Source organism: Eleginops maclovinus, chromosome 23, assembly GCF_036324505.1.
Source record: "Eleginops maclovinus isolate JMC-PN-2008 ecotype Puerto Natales chromosome 23, JC_Emac_rtc_rv5, whole genome shotgun sequence".
NCBI classification, from domain to species: Eukaryota; Metazoa; Chordata; class Actinopteri; order Perciformes; family Eleginopidae; genus Eleginops; species Eleginops maclovinus.
In genome coordinates, this window is record NC_086371.1 from 25,047,594 (window position 1) to 25,060,574 (window position 12,981).

The 12,981-nt window shown below is 40.3% G+C and overlaps 2 protein-coding genes across 2 annotated transcripts; both read left to right on the forward strand.

Annotated features, from left to right (window-relative positions):
• The first annotated feature begins 1,264 nt into the window (after positions 1–1,264).
• LOC134859810 (magnesium transporter protein 1-like) lies at positions 1,265–8,432 on the forward strand. Its single transcript, XM_063876535.1, has 10 exons — positions 1,265–1,445; positions 2,734–2,903; positions 2,986–3,103; positions 4,020–4,160; positions 4,258–4,398; positions 5,826–5,915; positions 5,997–6,060; positions 6,335–6,409; positions 6,840–6,930; positions 7,034–8,432. The coding sequence occupies exons 1-10, from the start codon at positions 1,365–1,367 to the stop codon at positions 7,047–7,049; spliced, it is 987 nt and encodes a 328-aa protein (XP_063732605.1). The 5' UTR covers positions 1,265–1,364; the 3' UTR covers positions 7,050–8,432.
• A 1,285-nt stretch (positions 8,433–9,717) lies between these two features.
• Positions 9,718–11,893, forward strand: igbp1 (immunoglobulin (CD79A) binding protein 1). Its single transcript, XM_063875663.1, is given in 4 exon segments — positions 9,718–10,061; positions 10,064–10,236; positions 10,722–11,054; positions 11,311–11,893. Coding segments are annotated over 4 exon segments (1,062 nt in total). The 5' UTR covers positions 9,718–9,778; the 3' UTR covers positions 11,584–11,893.
• The last annotated feature ends 1,088 nt before the right edge of the window (positions 11,894–12,981 follow it).

Consider the following 12,981-nt stretch of genomic DNA (forward strand, 5'->3'; position numbering starts at 1 on the left):
ACCCACCTTTTTAAACTGGCCTACTCTGTGCCATAATTACTCTAAACTGATTGTTGTTTTTATGTCTGGAAGTACTGTTTGACCTTTGTTGTTGCTTGTTCCTAATTATGCTCTGTAAGGTGTCCTCGAGAGCTTTGAAAGGCGCCCATAAACAAAATGTATTATTATTATTATTATTATTATTATTATTATTACTGTTTATAGGTACTGTATGTCTTTGAGTTACATTAATTTCTTTGAAAAGAAATTGTATTCTATAACCTACTGTCAACATTTCTCTGTGTTGGAAGTCAACAGACACTGGAATGGCTGCCATACATTAAACATTAGGAGTGGTCTCTTAATTTTTTTCTGAGCTGTATATACACAGTATATATATATATATATATATATATATATATGTGTGTATATATACATAATCCACAAGGACATAAATACACATGCACACATTAAGAGGCATAAATAAAGGCACAACAGTTAATATATACAAGATAACAGTCACTTGTTCATGTATGCACCATGTACACAAAAGTAAATTCCTTGTGTAAACCTACTATAAACCTGTTTCTGATTCTGATAGCGTCCGAAAGCCTAGCAGCTCTTTATACACTTAAATCTGGGAAGTTGTTATGCAGGCAAGACATTGTGTATGAAATCTTGCACTTACAAGTTGTGTTGCATCAATGAAGGATTTAAATTTTTTTATATTATATAAATATTATAGTTCCTGCTCGAATATCCAAAACAATCACTAGAACAACAGTCAACAGACATACAAATACCATTAAGTAAAGTGGAAGGTAAAACCATTATAAAGGACTATACACAAAACTTGGCAAAAATATTGGGACCTGAGTGACACAGGAAGACAGACATCTTTACATCATTCAAAACACGTAGGGAAATGAAGAAGATGGAGCAGGATCCCAAGGGAAGAGAGGATTATTACGCGTTTAATAAGAGTACACAGAGGACTAATCTAAACCCTCCAAAGAGTTGGCAGGCACCACCCTAGACTGTACAGACCGTAATAAACTGGAAACTGTCAAACATGACAGAAATTAGATGACAAGAGAGAGAGTTAGTTTCAGGGTTAGCTGATCAAAAAAACTGCCTTTCCTTGGGAATCTTCTAGGCAGACCATCAGAAAAAGTATTTAGCCTGTTAAAAATGTTCTTAAGAGCAACCAGAATTATACTGAGAATTTACAGGTTTCCCCCCTGCCTGCCAATCCACTGATCCACACTCCAGTAGGTGGCGGGAAAGTACCTATTCGTCGGTTGCCTACCGTTAATAATCCTCGAAGAAGAAGAAGACGAAGGGAAGGGAGAAGAAGAGTAAACAGTGTTGCAGACGGCCTCAGAATGTTTGGAAAACTTTTGTTCTTGCTGTTTCTCCCCGTTATTATCTACAATGACCCTGCTGACGCACAGAAGAAAAAAGAGGTGACATTTTTTATTCAGTAACACAGACCGGAAGTTGCGCTGATATTTCTGCGACGTTTCAAAAGAACCGTGTCAATCTGAGAAGCTAAGCTAAAAGAAACCAGGAAGGAGCTAACGTTAACTTGTTGTGTGCAACTATGGAAACAACTAATAACTGTGCAACACATCACATAAATCTGCTATTGGCTCATGCAGGGTGGGGGCACAGGCAGCGTTAGCTCTCTGAACACGGCTACAGGAAGTACAGGCTGATACAGGAAGGGCAAACTCCACTTCCTATAAAACGTCTAGAATGTGGATCGAGTTATCTTTCATCAAAAAGATAACTCGGTTCAACACTCTGTTTATCAGATATCTGTATTGATTGCTCGGTGTCAAGCAGAGTGATAAAAGGTAGTTACCCACTGTATGGAATTTAACAAGTAATGTATACTCCCACCCCAACAAGTCGTTTACATTAAATTCTTTTTTTTTTTTTTTACTGTCATTGGGTCATGGAGTATTTAAGTTTCCTTTAGGTATATTGAGTTAAATCCATGTGCGTCATACACATCTTCTCTGGTACCAGCAATCATCCATACTTCGCAAATCGTTATTGTCTTCAAATGATTCAGACATACTAGATAGCAGATATTTTTTATTTTTAGTATAACATAAACACATTTATTACCACTTGTACACTTATCTGTCTTTTCTATTGGATTTCAAGGAGGTTTTGTAGAACAGATGATCAGTCCGGACATTTTTATTTGCAGTTTGCCAGCCAAAACTATCTCATAATATCATTATTTATTCTTAAATCAGAATAGGTTTTCCTCTGCCTGAATGTAAAACGAAGCGATTATGAACACCTGTCACAGCCCAGCTCTTGTTTGGGGCAAAAATGGGAGAAACATTCTCCAGATTAATAGTCAAGATTAAGAACAGACAGATATAATCTATGTTAGTGATATTAATATATATTTTTTATATTTGTGACTTTCTTTTAACACTTCCAATGGACCTTTTTAGTCTTTACAAGAATTTCATTTCTATTGCTATGTTGATTTTATTATTGGATTGTTTGTTGTGAGTTTTTTTTCATAACCAGCGTGGTTTCAAATGGTACTAGAGCGAGGAAATAAGTTTTTCACTTTGAATATAACCTAATTGTATAATGTTCCATACATCTTCATCCACTCTATCCCAAATGCTGCAAGGACTTCTATCAGGATGGCTTTGGCTTTTCTCTTGTGTTGTCTTGTTTTAGTGTGTAACACTGTTCGGTGTCTCTCTGTGTCGTGTGTAGACTCTGCTGTCAGAGAAGGTAACTCAGATGATGGAGTGGACCTCCAAGCGTTCAGTGATCAGGATGAATGGGGATAAATTCCGTCGCTTTGTCAAGGCTCCTCCCAGAAACTACTCGGTGGTCATCATGTTTACAGCCCTGCAGCCACAGAGGCAGTGCGGGGTCTGCAAGTAAGACGTAGGGCACACTGAGAGAGGCATTCCTGTTAGTTTAATTCTGAACTGTGTTTTTAAATGCGTGTTTTCATTTCAGACAAGCTGACGAGGAGTTCCAGATGCTGGCTAACTCTTGGCGTTATTCCTCTGCATTTACAAACAAAGTCTTCTTCGCAACTGTAGACTTTGATGAAGGATCCGACGTCTTTCAGATGGTGAGACAACAGTGTATTTCTATGTCAGCCATTCATTCATTAACATGTCAAATCTAAGCTAATTGAGTTGGAAGTTGGCAAACCGCTCCGCGACCCTGACGGAAAAGCGGGAGAAGATGGATGGATGGATGGATAAAAGTTGGCAAACCATGTGCATCATGATTTGGGGCTGCCTCGGTGCCTGGACAGTTAGCCATCATCGAGGCACAAATGAATTCCCAAGTTGGGTGGTACAGTGGGACAATGAATCTACACATCGAAGCATATCACTAAAGAATGGCTGTTGGAGTGACCCAGTCAGAGTCTGGACTTTATCCCAATAGAAATGCATTGTTATAAGCTCAAGAGAGCCGTTCACATCAGACCTCCTGAGAATATGGCTGAGCTGAATAAATTCTGTGAGGAATCCCTCCTGAACGTTCTGCCAGTCTGGCACCCAATTTATAAAACTTTGCGTAGGGGCACAGGTGTGCAAGACGCACCTGATGACTCGGATAATGTGATGGCTCTTCCTTTAGAAATGATAGTGTACCAAAAGCTGGGTTTGCTCATGTATGTACAAACAGATTGGACTTTATTCACAAAAACGATTTCTACCTGTCAATCAACTGTGTGCGCAGCACCTCTATGCAAACTTTGGTCAGAAACGGGCGTACACCATCTTTAGAGTGTACGCAACATTTATAAATTAGCTACAGTCAGCGCTTGTGACATTTTGCTCCCAAAGCCGGCTCGACAAGTTATAAATCCAAGAGTTCGGTTACTTTTCCTCCAGCACTGCAAATGTTTAATGGTCATTTTCAATAAAGAGGAAAGATTACAGATGTTTGAGTGTTATAAGTACATGGAGATTAATAAAGTAATGCATTTTCGTTTTATTGCACCTCACTATGTTTGTGTTACCTCTGTGTTGCAGCTTAGTATGAATTCTGCTCCGACCTTTCTGCACTTCCCAGCCAAAGGGAAACCTCGCAAGACTGATACCTATGAGCTGCAGGTCAGAGGCTTTGCAGCTGAGCAGCTTGCCAGATGGGTGGCAGACAGAACTGATGTGCAGGTAATAACAAAACATGTTATGTGATCTATCATTATGTTTGCCATGACGAAATAACCAAAAGGTGAATTCACCAATCACACGTTTGCCTGTTTCTTAGATCCGCGTCATTCGTCCTCCCAACTATGCAGGGCCTCTCCTGCTGGGCTTCCTCCTGGCTGTGATTGGAGGACTGGCATATCTGCGAAGACACAATTTGGAGTTTCTCTTTAACAAGAATGTCTGGGCGTTCTCTGCACTGGTAATAACCACTACCGCACACACACACACACATCCAGACATTGATTAACATTAAGTGTTAATAGTTAGACAAGATTTTGAGTAAGAGAAATAGTCTCGTCTGAGCTGAATGTCAGAGTTAGATAATCTTGCTTTAGCAGTGACCATTTAGTTTAAAAATCTATTCAAGTTAAAAAAAACAGCTGTTAGACTTCAGGTTCTGCCTGACACAGCCCTGCATGCTGTTCGTCTCAGTTATTATTTAGATTATTATCAGATTTTGGTGATTTTTGTTCAAACTTTGCAAACACCAAATAAAGAGAAACAGAGACAGCTTTCAAATCAACATTGAGTCTTGCACTGTCCACTACTGACTTATTGATACAAAAACTATAACACTGTTTTAAGTTATTTAAATACACGTTAACGCAATCAAACACATCTTACTGGCGTAATGCCATTTAACTATGTTCGACATGCCTACTGAAACCTGCTTCACAGTATTAATCTCGGTCATAAACAATAACAAACATAACCTTTGAATAAATCACAAACATCAATATATACAAAGCTATGGAAAGCTGGTGGTTTTAATTAAAAACAATTCAAAGAATATACTTAGTGTCTTGCCAACATTACAATAGGGATGTCCAACAGTACACAGGTGTGTACAGAGTAGACGAACATTGTAATAAATAGAGGATTCAGATGCAACTTGAGGAATTTACATCCAGCTCTTGCAGCCTAATGGTTTATTAGATGTATTGAAACAAAAACAGACCCCACCAGGAGGATAGTGGTTGTCAGGCCGCAGCAGGCCTGACAATACAACGCTCCGTTTGAGGGTCTCTGCATCACCCACTATCATAAACAACCTAATTTGAGCTATGCTGTGTGTGGGGGGGACACAGCCCTTTGTGATTTCCTTAATGTGCTGTAAAAGGGCATAATCAAACGTAACACCAAACTTTGTTTAAGCATACAGTTGTAAGAGGTACAGTAAAATAGCAATAAGATCCTGTTACAGAAATCGATGTGCACTATGTCAAGATAATAAATGGGGGGCTCATGCTGCTTGATTTCTGCGATTGTTTTCAGGACCAGTTCATGGCTACCACTCAGTGTGTTGGCCTTGTGGTCACTTCACTGGAAGAAACGTTCACAACGTGTAAACCTTTGACTTTTGCTGGTGTTCCCTGTTTAGTTTATCTTTGGTCATTAAAGCATGGAGACATGTTGCAGTAAAGGCACTTAATACTAATATACACCTGAACACGAGCGGAATAGGGACGCTCTTAAAACAGTGCCGTTGTTGTATTAATGAATACATTGCTGTTAAATTAATGACTTATGTGTGAGTATTTACAATAACATGTTCTCAATTGTATTTATGTTTATTTGTGTAACTGGAACTGACAGATGGATGATTTGTGTTTTTGTGTATTTCAGTGCTTTGTCCTGATCATGACCTCGGGCCAGATGTGGAACCACATCAGAGGTCCGCCTTATGCACACAAGAACCCCAGTACCGGGCAAGTGGTGAGAAAACACTTTCTTTACAAAATAACAATATGATATGTGAACAAACCATCCAACCAGGATCTGACTGTTTATTTCCAGAGTTACATCCATGGCAGCAGTCAGGCTCAGTTTGTGGCTGAGACGCACATCATCCTCCTCTTCAGTATCCTTCTCCAACTGTTTTACACTCAGCATACACTTAATACTTAGCAAGACCCCCGCCCAACTAATCCTTAGTGATTCACAGCCAGAAGGTTGTTTTTAAAGCACTTCATTAGTTCCCCAATGTGTTGGACAGGGCTCCCTTTCCCCCACATGCCTGGAGCCTCTAAGCTGCCCCGTTAGGGTGTTTCTATTAAATAATGTTATTAGGGTTGTTTGAGTAAACTGTCATGCCCCACATACATCTGTATTCTACACCTTAACCAAACTGTCAGATGCTGCTGTTACCATGGGGATGGTGCTACTGTGCGAGGCCGCCACCTCTGACATGGACATTGGAAAGAGGAAGAGTAAGTGCACTCAGACACACAAAGATTATGATGTGTTTCTGTTCCCATTGTTTGTTTTTTTGTCACCAGTATTCCTGAATAAGTGATGGCCCCATTTTTCTAAACTTAGTGGAAAGGTGTGGCAAGAGAAACCCCCTCCAAATGTTGGACCAGATCAGAATTTCAATTCAGGGACCTAACAAGATGTTGTACACACTACACTAAATATTAAAGCCAATGTCCACTAGTTTAACTTCAACCACAGACTATATCATTACTGCAAGAGTACAATACAAGATACAATAATAAATGGATTGTAGCGATAAATCAAAGTGAGAAATTGCCTGAGTAATCTCTCCTTTTCTGACCACCTGAAGACCTTGTAGAAAGTCTCTGATTTTTAGCCAACGTTGGGAAAAAGTGACATTCTCTGTGTATGTGTGTGTGTCAGTCATGTGTGTAGCAGGTATTGGTCTGGTGATGCTGTTCTTCAGCTGGCTGTTGTCCATATTCAGAGCAAAGTACCATGGATACCCATACAGGTAAAGACAGAGACACTAACTGTTGGTCTTGTTTTAGCTGCAGCTATTGACTGTTGTCCTACCGTTTGTCCTGTTGGTTAACCCCCTCTTGTCTTCGATGCAGCTTCCTGATGACTTAGAGATCAACAGTGCCTCCAACTTTAAAGCAAGTATGAACAGGGAGTTCCTCAAAATGCTAAATAAGCAGAGGACTGTCCATGGCAATGCCACTTTTCTGTTGGCTAAGCCATGGCTTGTCTCATATCTGTTGAGCCAAAAGTGTGTGTGTATACACACATACACCCACACACTGTGCCTTCAAAGACTCACCAAGCAATTCACTTTCCAACAACAGAGCCTCAACCAGTATGCATTCTACACTGTGCCAAAAGCTGGTGTCTTTCCGTCCAGCTCCTACTGGACACAAATCTGTCTGCATCTTATTTTTCTGAACTTCCCATCGGAGCTGTTGTCCAAGTTTTCTTAGCCTTGTGAAAATCTGTAATTTTGGAGACATCCTAGAAAGCTCTAGGATAGTAATAAATGAAGGTTAAATGGTGACTCTTTTCTGTCCACTTGTCAAAAGGTTTTTATTTAGAAAGAATCAACACATTTAAAATGTTCCCGTTATAAGTAGAAGCACTATCGCATAAATCCATTGAAACTCAGATACAAAGGTATTTATTGCGGGAAACACAACTCTCCATATTTATTGTTGTGCCTTAAACTGCCCCGTTACCGGGCTGTAGGATGGCATGTCCTGAGATCAACTAATAATAGTCATTTTTTTCAAGTGATTTGTATAACTCTTAAGGTAATCTGCATTCATCACTATTCTCACTCAGTGGTGGGCAGTTTATAAAGTTAGAGGACACAATGACCTGAGCTAAATCAATATCTGTTTGTGGACAAAAAGACCATCTATCTAACTCAAATAAACAGCCACCACCTGGTGGATACACAAGTGATGGAATTGCCCTTTCTATGTTTTTTACATCAAACACTCAGGGTTTGCTATGAACCATTTTGTGATCCAGTAGTACAAGTCAGTTAAGGGATGGGAGTTTTATAACATTTAAAAACCCATTTCATCTTCAAATGGTCAACTAAGAAATAGCAGTTTGGAGGGGTGTTGAAAGGAAAACGTCTTTTTTTCCAATTAAAACACATCTACTATAACTGTACTAAATAACTGATGTTTGGATGAATCAAGTAACTTGAGAACAAAGCATGTTCACATATACTTTGTTTTCACCTGTAATAGGTCTTTAGGTAAAACTGTTCAAATGGAAAAGGTACGACTGGCAACTTAACCATTTTCTCGTCCTGTTAGAATATCTCATTATATTTGTTGTCACTTACAATGAAGCAAGAATAGCCTTTACTGGGAGTGGGATTCTGAAATGTGATGTACACTAACTCATTGAAAGGATACTCAGAAGTACACATTATGTTGTGTTAAGTGCTTTGAATGTTTGTGGTTACTTGAGGTGGTTATTTCTTATTAAAGTGCCTTAACTGACTATGTTTGTCTGTTCTTCTTTCTTTTAATTTTTAGTCATGTCTCCTGGAGAGAAATAATATTTGATTTATTATCAATGACATTAAATATCTATGGTATAAATATTTCAACAACACTATTAAATGCTGACTTCTGTGAGCACCAGTGATCTGATGGCCTCTTTGCAAAGTATTCTTTTAGTATACTATGAATATTCTGCTGATGAAATGCTGGTTGACCAGTGCATTACCACCTCTGACAGGCAGCTAGGTGGAATTGTCTTATCTTTAATTGAAGAGGAACAATGGGATGTAGCCTTAACTCATTGTGAACCCTCAACTCCATATTAATTATGACCCTGTCCAATTTGACACTAAAGCTTCATAAGCAGTGCTCAGAAGAGCTTATGTTTTTTCTCCACAAAGAAAGGAAAAGGGCACTGTGCAATCTCAAGGAGAAGTATTCCATTCTATTTAGGAACACTGCTGAATGCCATATTGTTCAGAAACCTCAAATGTGCACTCGCATAATAAATGTGAGCAATTTTACCTATCAGTTATCCTACAGCATATTTGACATATTGTTAAACAGGTTGGAGAAGTACTCAGATCTTGTACTTGAGTAAAGTAGAAGTACCAGAGTGTAGGAAAACTCTGTCACAGTAAAAGTCCTGCATTCAAAATGTTCCTCCAGTGAAAGTAGAAAGTACTCTCATCTAAATGTACTTAAAGTAGCGACAGTAAAAGTAGTCATTGTTTGATTGGTCCATTTCAGAATAATATCTCTGATATGTTTTATAATTATTGATCATTAAAGTGTTCTCAGAGCTGGTAAAGGTGCAGCTAGTTTGAATGGCTTTGTATACTGCAGGGTAGCTGCTGGATTTACTCCAGGTGAACTAAAGTCTGATTTAAGGGCTGATTATATTTACCATCATTAATCCACATCTGCCTCTGGCAGTGGAGCAAAAGTAAAACATCTACCTCTGAATTGTAGTGTAGTACAAGATAAGATAAGACAAGATAAGATAAGAAAAAGTGTACCTTTATTAATCCCCGTTGGGAAATTCGAGTCTTTATGCAGCAACAAAGAAGAGCAAAAACAGTACAGGTTCACACAGGGATATGAAACACAAATTTAAAATAAAACACATTGAACATTAAAATAGAAAAGTACAGTACAAGTACCTGAAAATTGTACTTAAGTTCAGTACTTGTGTACATGTAATTTTACTTTCCACCTCTGTTGTTGGAGAGAAGCTGTCGTTGGAGCTGCACGGTTTTTTAAGGTTTGGCCGATGGTGGGCAGTATCACCACAAACAGTGAAGCAAAACATCGAAGAAGAAGAAAGCTGGCCGAAGAGACAAGATGGCCGACGGTGAAAACAACAACGATGCTTCCGCCGGAGAACCTTCTAAACTATGTGATCTCTTGGAGCGGGGCTGGAAGATATTTGATGAGGTAGACTCTACAAATGAACCGCTTGCCTCTACTAGTATCCAGGTTCGAGTTAAACGCGGTATCAGTATGTTGGAAGATGCGTCTGCAATGGTGGCTCAGCTCGACTTGTTCAGCCGCAATGAGGAGCTGGAGGAGGTGGCCACGGCCGACCTGAGGTACCTGCTGCTGCCCGCGCTGTGCGGGGCGCTCACCCTAAGCAGACCGGCCGGGACCGAAGGCTAGAGATAGTCCAAACAGCCCGCGCCTACTTCATGGACTTCTTGAGGAGATGTCATGAGTATAATCTGTCACGGTTTGAACTTCCGACTTCGAATGAATACACTATTCCTTGCGAAGCATCAGAAAACGGGTCCCCTGCAGCTCAGGTAATGTTATGTTGGTTATTATTATTTGGTGTGTGTGTGTGTGTGTGTGTGTGTGTGTGTGTGTGTGGTGTGTGTGTGTGTGTGTGTGTGTGTGTGTTGTGTTGTGTGTGTGTGTGTGTGTGTGTTCAAATATACCATTGGATCAATTTGCAAGTGGGTGTGTCCCAGTGTACAGTGTGGGAATAAACTGGGGATAAGCACTCTGCCTTTATGCTAAATGAGTTTATATACAGTTTGGTATTTGCATCATTTCCACAACATGGTGCCCTGTGGCTCTACTTGAATCGCTCCTAGCTGGTTTTCCACTGGCGAAGTTGCAGCTATTACCTGGTACTATACATTTTGAGTACTATCGTCAGTGGAAAAAAGAAAAGTACCTGGTACTAACAGTGATTTCTAGCCAAGCTGAACCATATAGTGGAAATGAAGGATTCAAGTTTGAAAATGAATCAGTTCTGAATTGTAAATTGTGGTTCTTGTTCCAGTCTGGCCCTTGCCAGTCAGACCTGGTTTCCATGGCAGCACAGAGACAAGCTAAGATCGAGCGCTACCGTCAGAGGAAGGATCTGGAAGCCAGACTGTCAGATGTCCGCAGAGCTGTGGACAGTGGACAGGCCGATGATGAAGTCACCAGAGATTTTTACCTTCTTAATGTTCGGAGGTGGATTGCTGTGTGTCTGGAGGAAATAGAGAGCATTGACCAGGAGGTGGAGATACTCCAGAAGATGGATGGTCTGAAGCAGGGTGCTTCCAAGCAGCCAGCTCAGCCTGCCAGGCCCCCCATGAAGCCTTTCATACTCACCAAGGACGCAGTGCAGGTGAGACTGTGGGAGAAACTGTTGTGTGACAGTGGCATGGTTGCTATACAAAGGCGGGATAAACTCCATTGGTTTACTTATTGATCAAATCAGTTAGGAGCTACTATGAAAGAGAAAAGCAGAATCCTCCAAAGGGAAGCAGGGGTGGGGGGGGGACTGAAGTGATAAATGAAAGTGCCAAGTAGTAGTGTTTTTCTTGTATTTACATTAACATGCTCTGCAACAGTGTGATACCATGTGTTTGTTCCATTCACAGGCTAAGGTGTTCGGGGCAGGTTACCCCAGCCTTGCCACCATGACAGTGGATGACTGGTATGATCAGCACAAGAAACGGGGGGCTCTCCCCGACCAGGGGGTACCCAAGAGGGTTGTTTTGGAGGAGGACACTGATGCGAAGGAGAAAGAAGAACAAGATAAAGAGAGAAAGGTTGAAAATGATGATGAGGAGACACTGCTGACCGCCAGAAACTGGGATGAGTATAAAGAGAGTCACCGCAGAGGTTATGGAAACCGCCACAACATGGGCTGACCCATCGGTGCCCTCTTTTCTGCTCTTTTCGGTCCAGGAAGTAGACATTCTTCACAGTTTGCATCCTTAAGACTGATTGAATGAGAAGGTGACCACATTATTGTACATTTTTTATAAACAGCTGATTAACTGACGTGACATGTTGCCAGTCTTTTTACAAGGCGGGATTAAAAGTCCTCTGTGGTATGATGTGTAACAGTGAGTCTTAATTATAATCTGCATTTTGGCTGGACTGAACCAATTATGTTCAGATGTTTCTGCTTGTGGTGTGTAATAACGATTTCTTTGTTAAATAAAGAGACTGAAGCAACTGTGTAGGATCTGTTGGAAATTAAAACACAGATACGTAATGTTGCTTTTCCCTGATGAGCAGCTAGCTAACGTTTAACTGTTGTCCATAGATTATTTGTTTGGATACATTTCTGTTTTGATTTAAACCAGAAAAGGGGGTTTGGTTAAAAACAAGTCTCAGCATTATTGAGGAAAAAACCTAGGTCCATTTTAATAAGAAGTTATGACTAATCTGAATCTGATTATTTTCTCAATTTGCTTGAAATTTGTATTTAAATAATTTATTTTCCTCCGTAGTTGAGTATCCACATCAGGTTTACGATCTCAGAAACATCCCTTATTTAAGTAAGGATAAACAGTGGTTGTAAAGGATAGTCCATGTGTTATTGAAGTTCGATCTCACAGCTGCACCACTCATACACAGGCATGGTATAGCTAATATATCGAGTCCATATGGTCTATGACAATCGACTCATCAACATCAGATGATGGAAGAACATATCACTGCCCACCCTGTCACCCCAGCTGAGACCTCACACCATTCCACTTCCCAGCATGCTTGTGGCCGATGAGAATAAAACCCAGGCTAATCCCGCAACAGGACCATGTGGCACAAAGGCTCCCCGGGTTAGCTCCTGCTCTGACTGAGGGAGCGCTGCAGGACTCTGTATCATTAATGATGCTTTGGGCTCACATCCGTTGAGATGCCCGGCCATATCATCTGCCTGGAGTGTAGATTATTTCTTTGTTTACATTCTTCCTGATGCACATTCAAAATTGCTAACCTGACATAACAGTGTAGCTATGTGTCATTTTCACTGTCAATAATTTGTACACTGGACGCGCAACTGAAGCGCAGCTCATGTTGCGTGTCCAGTGTAGCAACACCGTAAGGGGGATTTTTTTTAGAGAGCTTACTGTTTTTTGATAGCTAGTGTAGCTATTTTCAGATCATCTTTTAGAATTGATCATTTTAAAAATAGGTGGGGACATATCCCCAGCAGTCCCAGTGTGACATGTTTTTTTTTTTGTATCCATAATGTGTCATATTCTTTTCTCTAATGTATTATTGTATTTCCTTTTTTAGGATTTCCTATAGACATGGTT